This window comes from Antechinus flavipes, chromosome 4 (assembly GCF_016432865.1).
Source record: "Antechinus flavipes isolate AdamAnt ecotype Samford, QLD, Australia chromosome 4, AdamAnt_v2, whole genome shotgun sequence".
In the NCBI taxonomy this organism is placed as follows: Eukaryota; Metazoa; Chordata; class Mammalia; order Dasyuromorphia; family Dasyuridae; genus Antechinus; species Antechinus flavipes.
This window is the reverse complement of record NC_067401.1, coordinates 374,129,769-374,144,882: the sequence shown is the minus strand read 5'-3', so window position 1 is coordinate 374,144,882 and position 15,114 is coordinate 374,129,769. Positions and strand designations below refer to the sequence as shown.

General features: G+C 34.5%; 1 protein-coding gene across 1 annotated transcript in view; it reads right to left on the bottom strand.

Moving 5' to 3' along the window:
• Positions 1-13,340: 13,340 nt before the first annotated feature.
• The window catches only part of NSL1 (NSL1 component of MIS12 kinetochore complex), a 31,685-nt gene continuing 29,911 nt past the window's right edge, over positions 13,341-15,114 (bottom strand). The window contains exon 6 of the mRNA XM_051998416.1: positions 13,341-14,868. Within this exon, the coding sequence (XP_051854376.1) occupies positions 14,590-14,868 (279 nt within the window). The 3' untranslated portion in view covers positions 13,341-14,589. The remainder of the gene's footprint in view (positions 14,869-15,114) is intronic.

Sequence of the window (15,114 nt, the reverse complement as noted above, 5' to 3'; positions counted from 1 at the left end):
TTTACTCTGTATTATCTGGTATATTCTCTCAAGTATCTTTTCTCCGATTTCTCTTTTGCTACAATTTGAATATAAATGGATTTCTTTGTCGTTTGCTTGTGTGTTCATTATGGAAATGATATTAAGGGGGAAAGAGCTCAAACCTTGCATGTAGAGCTTGGGGTCCCTCTTTCCCCCAACAAAGACACAGAGGTCAGAAGTTAAATTGAGCCTAAACATCATATTCCTTAGACTAACATTATTTAAGAGAGCAGGTAGATATAATTCTAGTCAGGTACTCCTGCTGTCTAAGGAGAGCAGACTGGTGGCCTCCAGCTCCTGTTTCACTCATGGAAGGAATTAAAAGCTCCTCTGGAGAAGGGTAAGTGGACAAGAGGCTAGAAATAGAAATATCTTTCTTCTTTTGAGCCACCTGATGACCACCCTGCCACCACTATGCTACAAAGAGGAGACAGTTTCTTAACACATATGACTATTCCCCACTTCTCACATGGAAATCTCATTACATTTCTAACTTTGTTCTTCAAAATATCCCTTTGTAAAAGATAATTGATGTAATATGTTAAATAGAAGTATAGTTCCAGTTACTGGCACCTAACAATGTAGGGTCAGGTCTCAGCTATTATCCTACCTTCTGTAGGAAGTCATTTCCAATCCCTGATAATTTTAGTGCCTTCTTTTTAAATTTCCTATTTATCCTATATATAGTTTTTTTTTTGGTATCTATTTGTTTGAATGCTTTTCCCCCCTTTAAATTGGAAACTCTTTAAAAGCAAGAACAATCTTTTGCCTTTCTTTGTGTCCCTAGAATTTAGCACAATGTTTGACACATAGTAGATGCTTACTATATGTTTGTATGTATGTCCTGACTGAGTACATAGATGCTAAAGAATTAAAACAACAGCAGAAGAGAAGAACCCTCCCCTTCCAAATTCTAGAACCCTGAAGTGCAGATGTAACCTGACTGCTTTGAAAAAGTAAGCCAATGCATACCAACCACACCTGTATATACATGTACCTAATGCTGTCTTGTTGACTTGAAATGTACTGAATTAAATTTAAGCCAGGAACACTATTGTCCCTGATATAATTTTAATATCATAGGTTTAGAAGTGAATAGTTCTATAGAGGGCAACTAGTCCAACTTCCTAATTTACAGATTAGGAAACTGAATCTAAGAAAGATTAGGGTAATCCTTACATCATATGGTAGCTCTAAATCCTTTAATCTCTCCATTGCAACATCTTATCATGCTGGACTAAACTTACCATGAAGATAAATCAACAATTAATTTTGTACATAGGAAGTACTTAATAAATACTTATTTGCTTCTTGGAAAAAAAGAAAAGTTTTTTTGTTACTTTGGCTAGTAAAATGAAACAAGTAAGTGAGAGATACAGGCTGTGTAAATATCAATTACTAGCACCACCACCATCCTCATTGGGCTCATCATTTTCCTAGATTCTTACTTATTAGAGAGAAAAAGACTCTATTTCATCTTATCTAAGCAATTGGTGATCCACACATGGTAACACTACAACTATGCTTCTAGCCAAGACACAAATGTTCTGGCTCACTAAACAAGGATTTATCATCAATGTTCCAGGAACGGTCATCAGTTTGACACAAAATTATTCCACTGGTGTTAATATATAGGAGCCAAAAGTCTCTACAGTTAGTCTTCCTAAGCCAAACCAGCTAACAGCTGCTTCACCACTCTCTGGCACCACAAAAGTTGAATAATGTACTTGTGGTTTCATGTTGGGCTTTGGTGAACATTCCTGGAGCACTTTGGCAGTTATCACTAGTAGAAAGAGATCAGTCTTCCTGACAGTTGTCTTCCTGGTAACTGGGTGTATAATTAATATGCCCTTTAATGCCCTTTTAAAAGTGATCACACAGGAGGCTTTCTTTCGTAGCCATCCTCTATTTTCTTTGTTTCAGGGAACTGTGACATATCAGGCAAACTCTAGAAAGGCTCCAAGTTTCTAACTGCCTTTTGAGGGAAGCTAATTAAAGTAGGAACCAAAGGCAGCAATCCACCTACACCTACCTCCATCCCACTATAGATATAGGGTAATATTTCAAATGTCAGTTTATTTTTTACTGCATTGAATGATTGAATTGAATTGAATGAAATTCAATTCCTAGCTTGGCAATGCAGTTAGAAATTCAATTAAATTACAATCAAGAAGACCTGAGTTAAAATTCTACCTAAGACGTTTACTACCTATGGCATCAGATAAGTCTTTTAATTTGTTTCAGCCTCTGTTTCCTCATCTGAAATTGAGAATAATAACAGCACTCACTTCACAGGGTTGTTCTGAGAATTAATTGGGTACTCTAAAAATCTTAGAGCATTTAAAAAATGTTATTATTTTTATTAATTATGCAGGTTTATATCCACACTGCAATTAATTGATGCATCTGCATATACAAATTTAATAATGCAATTGTGCAGGATTGCATATATTAAGAGTGGGATAAATGACTTTCCTGTCAAAAAAAATAATACTGCTTCACACTGTTCAGTCATTTTTCAGTCATGTCCAACTCTTTGTGACCACATTTAGTATCTGGGAGATTTGGGGGGTCAAAGATACTAAGATGGTTTGCCTTTTTTTTCTCCAAACATTTTTCCAGATAATGGAAACTGAGGCAAATGAGGTTAAGTGGCTTGCTTAGGGTCATTCAGCAAGTTAAGTATCTAGAACCACATTTGAAGTCAAGAAGATGAGTCCTTCTGATTCCAGGATGAGCACCTATCCACTGTACCATCTAGCTGTTCCCAGTATACATTACATAAGGTCTATCTGACCAACATAATTCCATAATAGCTTAACATAACAATATTATTATTATTATTAATGGGAGAGGTATTCATTATGTAAGGCCTATTTTACCAACATAAGTTCCCAATTGTTTCCTGTTGTTGTTCATACTGATTCAGCCATAAATTAATTTCATGATTGCCTCATTAGTATGTAATAATCAAACCCAACTGTGATATTAAAAAAAATTATGTACCAATAATATGAATATATGCCATTCATCCATTTTATAACACTGCTCCTTATGAAATTAATTACTCACTGTAATGTCATTTTTCTTAACATGATGCTTTCATAAAATAGGAAAGGTATATCTGTATTCTTTTTAAAGGCTGAGTTTGCTTAGTTCAATTCAATTCAACAAAACCCTTAAATTCCAAGTGTGTTTAAGACTCCATATGGAAAACTGGAGATAAAAAGTTAGAAAACAAAACGGTCCTTGTCCTCAAGAAATTTAAAATTTTCTAAAGGAAAACACAATATAAGACATCTGGACAAAGTGCTCCAATAAAATATGAGAAGTGATGAGGACACTTTTAGCTGGAAAAGTACAGAGGGGATTGTATGAGAACTAAATTTTGAAGAATTTCAACAGATGAGAAGGATAAGAAGGGAGAACTTTACAGACATGGGAGATTCATGGAGCTGGGAAGCAAGAGAACAGACCAAAGAACAGCTTGATTAGAAGTGGAGAGCAAGAGGAATGAGGAGAAATAAGGCTGGAATCAGGTTGTGGAATCAGGCTGGGAATTTTATTTTGTTTCTTGAACAATAGGGAGCTAGTTAAGATTTTTCAAAGCTCTGTGAATGATGGATTGACTGGAAGGGATCAGACGAAAGCCAACTAGAAGGTTTTTAGGATGTCAGAATGGGCTCAAAGCCTGAAAAGTCTTTATTGAGTGCATTCACAATGAAGAGAGAAATGTGACTAGATCAGGGAAGATAAAAATGATCTTGCCTCTTGGGTTTAATTTTGTTCCAGTGCTTTTTCTCTTCCCATTCATTCCATAAAAGAGAAATGGAATTCTGGAAATGAAAAAGGTAGGGATCTCAAACACCAGAATTTTTGGCAGTTTGCTAGAGAATATTTAGATGACCATTACTGGAAATCAGACAGGAAGTGACACTGATTTTCTAGCCCTAAGATAGAGCTTGATCTGGGAGGAGACCCAAACCCCAGTGAGCAAGAAATATAACAAAAAATAGAATTATGCCTGAGTGTATTTATTACCAGCTGAATGCTCCAGAAAACTTGTTATAGTAAGCCTCTTCTGGATAAGCTTTGAATGAAAATATATTCTCAATGAAGAAAAAAATCTGGCAGTGTATTAGAGAGAAGGAAAGATATTTGAAAGATATTGTAAAGGCAGAATCAATAGAACCTGGGAGTAGAAGAATCCAGATGACTCTGAAGTTTCAGTGTGAGTGATTGGTTAGACATGGTTCCATGAACTCAACTAGGACATTCTAGAGAAGGATTAGGCTTAGGAAAAAGGTGATGAAATTAATTTGGGATTTTTGGAACATGAACAAGGATGAGGATAACCAGCAAGCATTTGAAGTGAAAAGCTCAAGGGAAAAATGAAAGCTAGATATGTAGATATCATCAGCTTCTTATTGTACCAAGTAAGGATGTGCTGATTACAGAGTTGTGCTCGGCAAAGCTCTAAGTTCAAACATTCTCACTGGCTGTGGGATCATGGGGTTTCAATTTCTCCCCATTTGTAAAATGGGAATAATTCCACCTACCTCACAGAGCTAGAGTGAGGATCAAATAAGATAATATAGGTAAAGTAGGTTGCAAACTTTTGCAGAATCACAATGCTACTTAAATGTCCATTATTGTTATTTATCAATTGTCAAATGAAAGAATGTGAGTAAAGAGAGAAGAGAACCAAGAACAGCCTCTTGCGGGGAGTAGTCATAATGAGGGATTTGGGCAAAGTATAAAGAGTGGTCAGAAACATGAAAAGATCAGCATTGGAAAGGGCTGCAAGCAATTGTATTCACAGCTTTGGAAAGAACAATCCTGTTGCATTAGCCAATAATTTTGGAGAGCATACAATCCACAAGGCATTATAAAATGCTCTGGGTCTTTTACTGTATAATAAAATCAGGCATTGGTAGGAATTTTGGGAGGCCATTAAGTTTTCCCTTCTTCCAGTGTACTCATATTATGGCAAAAGACAAAGGGTATTCTTTTTAAAAATAAGTCTCAAAAACTATTTCATTTCCTCTAATGGTTTTTGAATTGCAGTTCTTATGGTTTGGAAATACTTTCTAATAAATATTTCCAATCCTTTCTGCAACAATTTGAGCTATCCTGAGTTTGGCTGTAGACCCACCTATAATCTCTCTTTCTGACTATCCCTGCTTCATCTTTCTCTTTTCCAAATTAACACAGTCTTTAGAGGTTTTTCTTCTATCTAGATATTTTACAAACTCTGAATCACTATTCATTTAGAAGGAAGAAAACAAATTAGTTAAATGTCCACTATGCTCAAGCAACTGTGCTAAGCACTTTACAAATATTATTTCATTTCATCTTCACAACAGCTCTGAAAGGTAGGTGCTATTATTATTGCCATTTTACATTTGGGGAAACTGAGGCAGGCAGTGGTTCTATTACTTGTACAGGATCACATAGCTAATAAGTGTCTGAGTCAAATTTAAATTTAGGTCTTCCTGATTCAATATTATCTACTGCAAAATTTAGATTTAGTTCGTAGGTAAAAACAGGTTAAAATGCTATTATATAATAGTAATGTAAACAAATTATGGCACAAAGGTCCACTGTCCAGATTTCCAAATATAATTCTACCAATTTACTTCCTTCTAAGTTCTTCACCACCATTTTCTCATTTCTGGGATCCTCTGCAGAGATAATTAATGATTGTGGATTGTGAATGATTTTTTTCTGAGCACAAAAAAGAACCAGTCTTCTATCTAATACATTTCCAACTTATAATAGAGAATGAAACTTTAGAATAAAACATTTACAGGAACTGGATAAAGGAACTTTTGAAATGATTTTTAATTGCTTTGCAGGAATTGATGCTTTGGAAACTAAATCTGGAACAAAGACAACTTATTGAGAACTTGTGTCAAACAGGAAGGAAATCTAGAAATCCATTCTGATTTGGGTTTGCAAGAGGAATACTGTGACATTCATTGGCAGTGTCTTGGCTCACCCAACTTACTTTCACATCTCCAAATTTAAAAAAAAAAAAAAAAAACACTGCTCCTACACTCAGCATATAGTAATACAAGACTGATCAAATGAATTCTGTGTTCTCTCCTTAATTCTTTCACCTGCTTGTTGTCCAGTGGTGGAGGTTTATTTATCCTTCACATTTACTTTTTTCTTTTGGATGATAGGTAAGATTTCATCTCACAAATGGAAACAGCAGTAGAATAATGTAGAGACAAATCAGTGAGAAGAGAGAAGAGAAAGAGGTCAGAAGTTGAAGTCAGATTTCCACAGAAGACCTTATGAAGAAAAAAAAAACCAGTTGAGGACAGCTATTACTGTAAAGAAAGTCGTTTTTCTGCTACTTGTTTTTCAAACATGAGTAAGCAAGTCTGAACTATGGACAGAAAAGCTCACCATTAAAAAAAAATTATTCTGGTCAAATCACCACTACTACCAATATCATCTCTAGGAATACCGAGGAAAGTTTTCTGGGAAACTACCCACAGAACTTAGTAGCAAGTTATTGGGAATTGAAAATCTCAGAAAATATTCTGGTAACCTGCAAATTTGTGTCATGTTTGTATTTTTGCCACTGCCAAGTTATGCCCGGCAGATATCACTATGGAGTATAGTTTGAGTAAAGGGGACTTCCATCTAGTTCTCCCAAAAGGAGATTTGATTATCATTGACCATACCTATTTCTATCCCCAATGTCTCCATCTGTATTCCTCTTTCTCTCTCTGACTTTTTGGGAAGCAAAAAACTCAAAGGTCCCTGATGCCAAGTGAGCAGTCTGCTATGAGATAATATTAGCTGGGAAGAGTTTTAATTTAGGGCAAAGAACCTGTTTCCAAGTGGCTTCTCATCTCTGCAAAATTAGAAAGCTTAAAAATACAGATGATTTAATATGATTCATAATTCTCTGGACTTTTAAGCAATTCATTGATTATCAAACTGGAAAGATTTCAAGCATAAATTTTAACCATAAATTCTTCCACCCGTAGCTGCCACACACAATTTATAGCAAAAATACTAATAACTCAGTACTAAATTAGTGTATCCTTATCTAAATGGCATTGTTGAAAAATACAAAGAACTAGTAAGTAAAATTTATAATAGTAGAGACACACCTAAATGAACCATGTCATCTATTGTATTTGGCAATGAAATAGAAAGATAAACAAAGGTTGGAGTAAATTCACCCTTATGTCAGTAGTCTCTGTGAATAGGCAATAATTTAATCACTCTCTACTACATTCTTTTAATAAGCAAAGTGGTAAGCTAGACAAATTAAAGGATTCTAGCTATTTGAAGGCTTAGAATTGTTTGTTTGGAAAATATCTGCCACAGACTCACTCTCTGACTTGGTCTCTGTATCTTTCTTCAGAGAGATTTTAAAATTAGAGTTGCAGTAGAAGGTTCCAACTTCTAGTTCTGATCCCATGATAACTTTTTCTCTTCTAGGGTTAGGAAGATATATAACTTCCAGAATTTTTAGTGACTTAAGCCCCCCACACAAAGTAACTAGTCCAAGTCTTCTCAGAATAACTGTTAAATAAGTAACAATTATGGAGACACAAAATATAGGTTGGTTTCTCCACTACTGGAGATGAAATATCTTTTTTTTTTTTTTTTTTGGCTGAGGCAATTGGGTTAAGTGACTTGCCCAAGGTCACTAAGAAGCGTTAAGTGTCTGAGGTTATATTTAAATTCAGGGCTTCTTGACTTCAAGACTAGTGCACTATCCACTGCGCCACCTAACTGTGCTGAGATGAAATATCTTGAGGAAAGTTTCTTTACGGTTTATCAGAAAGAAAGAAAAAATAATTCCTTGAAAGAAAATACTTTAAAGGGAAAATTCAAAATAAATCTGAAATGGCAACAGAGAATCAGAAGATTGGAAATAAAATGAATGGGATATAAAGAAGGAAGATAAGAAGGGCCACAGACTCTTTAGAACCATACAATCAGCTTAAAGCTCTTATTGTCAGAAGAATGGCTACCTAGTTCTTTAGCTGAATTCTGGTAAAATGGAGATAAATTGAATATATGTAAATAGGTAAGAAAGCTATCATTCTCAAGCAGGTGTCTGATGTGTTAGAAGAAAATTATTCTGGAATTGACTTAGACTAATAAGAAGGAACTATTTGCCAAAGTACAAAAATTGAGAACCTTGAGAGTAAGTGACCACCTTATCTCAGAATTTGTGATTGATAAGGAGTAGAATGCTAAATATACAATGACTTATTTCCTAGATTCCAAGAGAATGGATTTCAAAGAGTTTCAGAGAAAAAAGTTAGGATCCTGTGCTCTAAAATTCTACAGAGTAAGTCAAGATAAGAAGGCTAATAAGCACTCATGGAGAAATATTTTTGGAATAAATACAAAGGATTCTGATGAGGAAATAATTCAATTCCATTCAATAAAAAACAGGGCTAACTAAAAAGACCAACATGGATACACAAGGATTCATTGACTAGATTGTGTTTTTTAAAAATATACACAGAGAAGCAAGCAAGAACAAGCAACTGAGGACTGAAATAAAACCTGGTATAGGGTACCAAATGCTGGATTAAGAATCAAGTGTCTTTGACATCTCCTAATTCTGAGAACCTTGGAAAATCAGTTAATCTCTTAGAACAATGATCTCCAAAGTTGAAACATTGGTCCTTGGAGTAGAATGGAATGATGCAATAAGGTACCAAAGTGGGTATGATGTCAAGGGATAGGTAATCAGCCAATCAAAAGAATGGGAAAACTGGTCATAACCTATCTTTACCACAATAACTTGTCATAGATCTTATGCCCAACACAAATAAATTTTCTATCCCTACTCCTCCCTTTTTTTTTCTTTTGGATGAGACATAGTGAGTCATATTAAGATGAATGAGCACAGATGGACTGTGATAAAAATCATAAACTTAATTATAAATCTTTTGGTCCCAAATCTAATCTTTCCATTTACCTTCATCAACCTTTCATCCTAAAGTCTCTATTTTTGTTCATCCTACTTTATTAAGTCATTTGCCAAATCTTGTTTATATCCCCACAATATTCCTTGAATCCATCCACTTCTCTCCTTCTTCACCTTTCATCTGGCCTCAAATCTCTCTCCCCTCCATTCCATCATCCATATATCTGCTCGAATGATTTTACAAAAATGTAAGTCTTTCCATGAAATCCCTATTCAATAAATACCACTGGCTCTCTATTGAGTGTAGGATTAAATACCAACTCCTCTGGAGTATAAAGTTCATCAATCCTATTTTCATGTTCTTTAAGTATTCAGGAATAGAGTTACTCTTATTCCTACTCCTACTCAATAATTCCTCATTTACTTTGTATTTCAATTCTCTATTAACAATTTTTATCCTGTCTTGGACTCTCCTATCCTTAAGCTGACTTAGAATTTCATGCCATGACTTTTCTGAGTTCTTTCAATACAATTTAGTACATTCTAGGATACATATTAAATTATGCCCAGTGTTCCTCTCTATATTCATCATAAACCATGTAATGATATAGTCACTATTCCCCAAAATTGCTGTTATTTATAATTTTTTAACTACTTAATCATAATCATTCCCATTCCAGTAATAAGTACTACTTTATTAGACATTTTTCTTTTTAATTTACTTTTAACATTCTTTTTCCCCCCGAAGGTAATTGGGGTTAAGTGACTTGCCCAGGGTAACACAACTAGGAAATATTAAGTGTCTGAGGCTAGATTTGAACTCAGTGCTCCATCCACTGTGCTACCTAGCTGCTTTCTTGATATTCATTTAAAAAAAATTATTTTTGAGTTCCAAATTTTCTCTCCTTGCTATTCTATCTTTTCCCTACCCATTGAGAAGGCAAGCAAAATGAGATCAATTATAAATGTGAAACCATGCAAAATATATTTCCATCAACATACATTAAAAAAAAAAAAACAAACAAAAAAAAAAAAAACCTAATTCTCCCCAGTTTGTCCAGGCTAGAAGTGCAGGGGATATTCACAGGCCTGATCTTTCTATTGATTGCTCTAGAGATTCTGCCTTGCTCTATTTCCAGCTTGGCAGGTTTGTTTCTCCTTAAGCAATCTGCTGATACTTGTCCTAGGAGGTGGTGGGTGGATTACTATACTGATACTGACCTTAGTATAGAAAAATTGGCTTAACCTATGGCAGCTCCAAATTCAGAGCTCAAGAAAGCTACCACCCTGATCTTCCAGTAGCTGGGATGACAGGCAGGAATCACCATGCTTAGCTACCCTATTAAATCTTAATAAAACCCTCATTTTAAGATTATCTGGCTTACTTTTTTTTTTTTTTTAACCAAGCATCTGAATTGGTGTGGGCATTTGAGTCCATGATTACTATTTCTGGTCCTTTTTTTCATTACTGGCTCATTGTGAACTATAGAACACTTTTGCTACCATTTCTTATGAGTATAAAAAAATTAACATTTTGTTTTGTTAGAACAAACTTCCATTTCCCCTTGTTCCCTCCTCCCAATTTTTCCATTAAAAAATTAAGCAAAACTATCTAGGATAGTGACTTAAGATACTAATAACATGTGTAACATTCTGTTCTGTAATGTTCCATTCATTTCTTAAGCTAAAGGAAAGTAACACATGTAAACATCAGTCGTCTATAACTAGCATTGGTTATATTGAGTTTGCCCAGAGTTCTGTTATCTTTTATTTAATGGTACCTTCTTTTACAACTGGTGCAGTAAATAGAGTGCTGGACTTAGAGTCAGGAAGAATCATCTTCATACTTTCAAATGTGACTTCAGACACTAACAAGCTGTGTGACCCTGGGCAAGTCACTGTTTGCCTTAATTTCCTCACCTATAAAATATATTGGAGAAGGAAATGGTAAATCACTTCAGTATCTTTGCCAAGGAAACCATAAATGAGATCACAAAAGTCAGATACAACTGAAAAATAACTGAACAAGGCATTGAGTATGTCTTTTTAGTTATTTCCCCCCACACACTTTGTATCAGTTCATACAATTCTTCCCATGATTCTCTGAAATCATATTTATACCTAGTAGTGCACCATTCTATAATATTCACGTCACTGAGAATTTAGGCAATTTAGCATGAACTTGTTCTTGTTTTTTCTCTTCCTCTAAAAACCCTTTGACGTCATCTCTATTTTCCACCAGTAGTCTGACAGAAGATGGTTCTTGCACTTGAGCCTATCTTCTTATCTACTCCACATTACAAAGCCCAGTACTTCAAATCTTCAACCTCTCCCTACAACTTGTTCCTTCCCCATTGCCTTCAAATATATCCAAGTATCCGCTCATCCTTAAAAATCTTCACTAGACCATCACATTCCCTCATGTTACCATTATGTCACCTCCTTTTCTCAGCCAACTCACAGAAAAAGCTTTCCTTCTTTACTGCCCACACGCCATTTTCCAGCCTCTATCGTCCAGCTTGCCAACTCCATCACTCAGCTGAAATTGTTCTTTCCAAAGAATCAATGATCTCTTTAGCCAAATTTTATTGGGTCTCTTTTCAGTCCTGATGATAAGCCCCTTCTCGGGCATGCTTTCTTCTCTGGGTTTTTGTGACATTACTTTCCTGCTTCACCTTATAACTCCTTCACTGGTTTTGATAGCAGACTATCCCTTAACATGCACTCTCTATGTAGAAGACCCTCAAAGTTCTTACCTAGTCTCTTCCCTCTATATTTTTAGTAAGTTTCCATGGATTTAATTGATATTTCTGCAGATGATTCCCAGATATCTATTTTTCTATCTTACTCAACTTTGGATTTGAGTTCAAGATATCTCTGTGTTATCCAATCTTAAATGTCCAAAAAGCAATGGTTCTGGGGGACGGATGCTCAAAGGGAGAAACCAGGGTATTCCTAGAATACTTCCCTAAAAATAATCCAGCAATATTGGCCTTCTCGCTAATTTTCCCGTCATACTCTCATCCCTCAATTCCCCACTTTTTCATTACCCATCCCCCTCATTTTTCAAATGCCTTTTCTTTTCACCTTCACTTTGTAGCTTCTTTCAAGCTTCTGTAGGCTTTCCCCAGTCTCCCTGGACATTGCTAGTGCTTTCACTGAGATTACAATCAATTTATGCTGAATATATGCACAATTCACATGGACCATTATGAGGATAGAGATTTTTATGTCTCCAGTATTTGAAATAGTGCGTGGCATACTCTAAACATTTAATGAACATTTGTTGACTGTTGGTGAATTCTTCAACAGAGTCTAAGTGGATTTCTCAAGTTTAGACTTACCCTCTTGGCCTGAGGGCTTTAATTGCTAGAGTTCTATCTTAACCTTTTTTTTGGCCATTTGGATTCTCTTTTCTCCTTAGTCACTGTCTTATTATCGAACCTTTTCTATCATCCTTTTGGGAAATACTTTGCTAATAACCTACTGGAAAAATGAAAGAGATTTCACCTACCCTTTTACATTTTACTCTAGCTTAAATTTACTCTGCACTTATTTCTCATTTGTACTATAGCAGGAAAACAAATGTATGATTTCTATAGGTCATCACAATAGGTCTCATCCTCCACAACTATAAATTCCAGATCTTAACTTTTATGTATATGCTAACTACTCTAGATTGACAATGGCCTCTATCTCTCTCAAAGGAATTCTAATTTATCTCTGAGTTTAACCACTCTAAGGATACTTTCTATAAGATCTAGCCTTTAGATACCAGTTTTTGCTTGTTTCTCTCCTTGGGGAAAGTCATTCTTAACTTTTATAAACTCACTCAGCCCTCAGATAGTAAACATCTAAACTATCCAGGACAGATGATTTTCTATTTTTTAAAAAAATATTTTGTACCTTTCAAATGAGGAAGACCCTTACCTCTCATTTCCTTAAGTATGGCCAGGCCAGAAATTTAATCCTGTTGTACAGTCCCACAGTACTCCCTTCTTATCAGATTGATGCAATAACCTCTCAGGTTCTCTTTACATTTCTTGTATACAGGTTTTTCCCGAAGGGGCTCAAGATCGTCTGACAGCAGTCATTTGTACTTAACAGGAAATTAAGTTGAAATGTCACTTCTATTATATGCACTTGCATTTTAAAATTTGTTTTGGAGAAATGAAAAATTTTATCATAAAGCGTGCTATATTTTGAAGCTATAAAGAAACAAAATTACCTAGAGCTGAAATACTGCACAGTCCATAGGTTAAAAGCAAATTTTTATAGATGTCTCTAAGTAAAAGATGAACCTTACGAGGAACTAGTGAATGAAGATAACAGACCCATCAAATATAATACAATCAGTACTCAAAAATGCTCCCAAACTAACAAATATTCAAGGTAGCATGACTCGGTTTTTTGTGTTATTATTTTAATATAAACAATTACATTTCTATTTACAAATATACAAAATACAAGTGTGATACAAATATATACAAAATACTAAAATATTTTTACAGTTTTCTTCTTTAGGGAAGCCTAATTTTGTAAAACTCAGATATTTATGATTAAGACACTACCAATATGATAACCAATAAAGAGAGATTTTTCAATTTCACAATTAGCAAAAGCTTTTGAAAATGGATGATATTGTCAGTCACCAAAACAGAAAAACATATGGTAAATTGTATGGTTGTCTTTACACTGTGACTTAAAGCTATAATAAGAAAATGTTAAAAACTCTTGACTTGAAAAAACTGTGGAAGATAAAGGATTATTCATTCTCTTGTAATCAATCTAACAATGATAAATATATAATACATACATATTATTTTGATGTAAAATAGTTCAGTATGGATACATATACATTCTCTCATAATGTATCAAAATTATGTATCAAAGTGTTAATCTGACACAAATATCTGAACTAGAACTAAACACAAATACAAAATCTGAAAACAGTAGTTGACAGTCAAATGCTGTTTGAAGACTAAAAGCTTTATGAAATATAAAAAATATATACATTGTACAAGGAAAACACTGGAGTCTCCTTTTATTTACAAGAATACTGTCTAAATAAACATAAGTAACCTTTGAAAGTCTCACACAAAAATATCGATGCATTAAGTCCAAACGAAAAATCCAAATTAAGAATAGGAATAACACTATTAATACCATTTCCCCATCTAGACATTAACTTGTAAAGTCAAAATTACATTTATTGCTCATAACTGATGATTCCTTTTCAACAGGTTAAACATATAAATTGTTATTAAGCTACCTTTATTAAAAAAAATATAATTCATGGAAGTCTAACAGTTTACCTCAACCATGAAATTCCATGAAAGTGACCAGGAAAACAAACAACAAAAAAAAAACTGATGGTACTTGAGAATATGGAACATCTACACCAGAACTGCCTACTTATGGCCATTATATCACAAACTCAAACACAAGTTTTTCATTTCATTGCAGTTGAAATGGTAAATATAGAAATATATACACTATATCACAAGTTTATTGATTGATTATATAGATATTACATTTGCTTAATGCATGACAGGTTGAAAAAATTCATTTCCTATTCTGCATAAAGTTTCAGTTAGGCTTACTGCTACAGATAAAGCCCTTTTACCACTTCCAAGACAAACAGGAGCATCTCATGAATCAAGATCAATTCTCATTTGCAACAATGGATACTGTTTTCTTTGTGGAGAGTTTTTAGGTTTCTTTCTCTTCAATACTATGTTAGTGGTTTTCCTGGCATTAGTCTCTGTGGGGGTGGTTTCTATTTGTGTTATAAAGCTCTCAGATTTTATAGCTTCTTTAGAGTGGCTTCCAGAGAAAACTTCTTGATGGAGCTTCTGAAGTTGTAGAATGGGCTGCATCGTTAGAACTTTGGAGAACCCCTCTGCTTGCTCAATCAACACTGGCAAGGCCTTAACAAATAAAATGACACTTCAAGTTAATTCTCAATGAAAAAAAAACATAATAGCCTAGATTTCAGGCAATAGCTATTCTAGAAAAAATATAATGGGGTCACAACTAACAGAGTAACTTTCTTCAAACTACCAAGAGACTGTATCAATACTAGATGAGAAACTTCAGGTATAAGTTAGAAAACCCTGATAAATGAATATTTGAAAATAAGCTTATTAATATCTCAGCTCGAGTAAAGTACTACA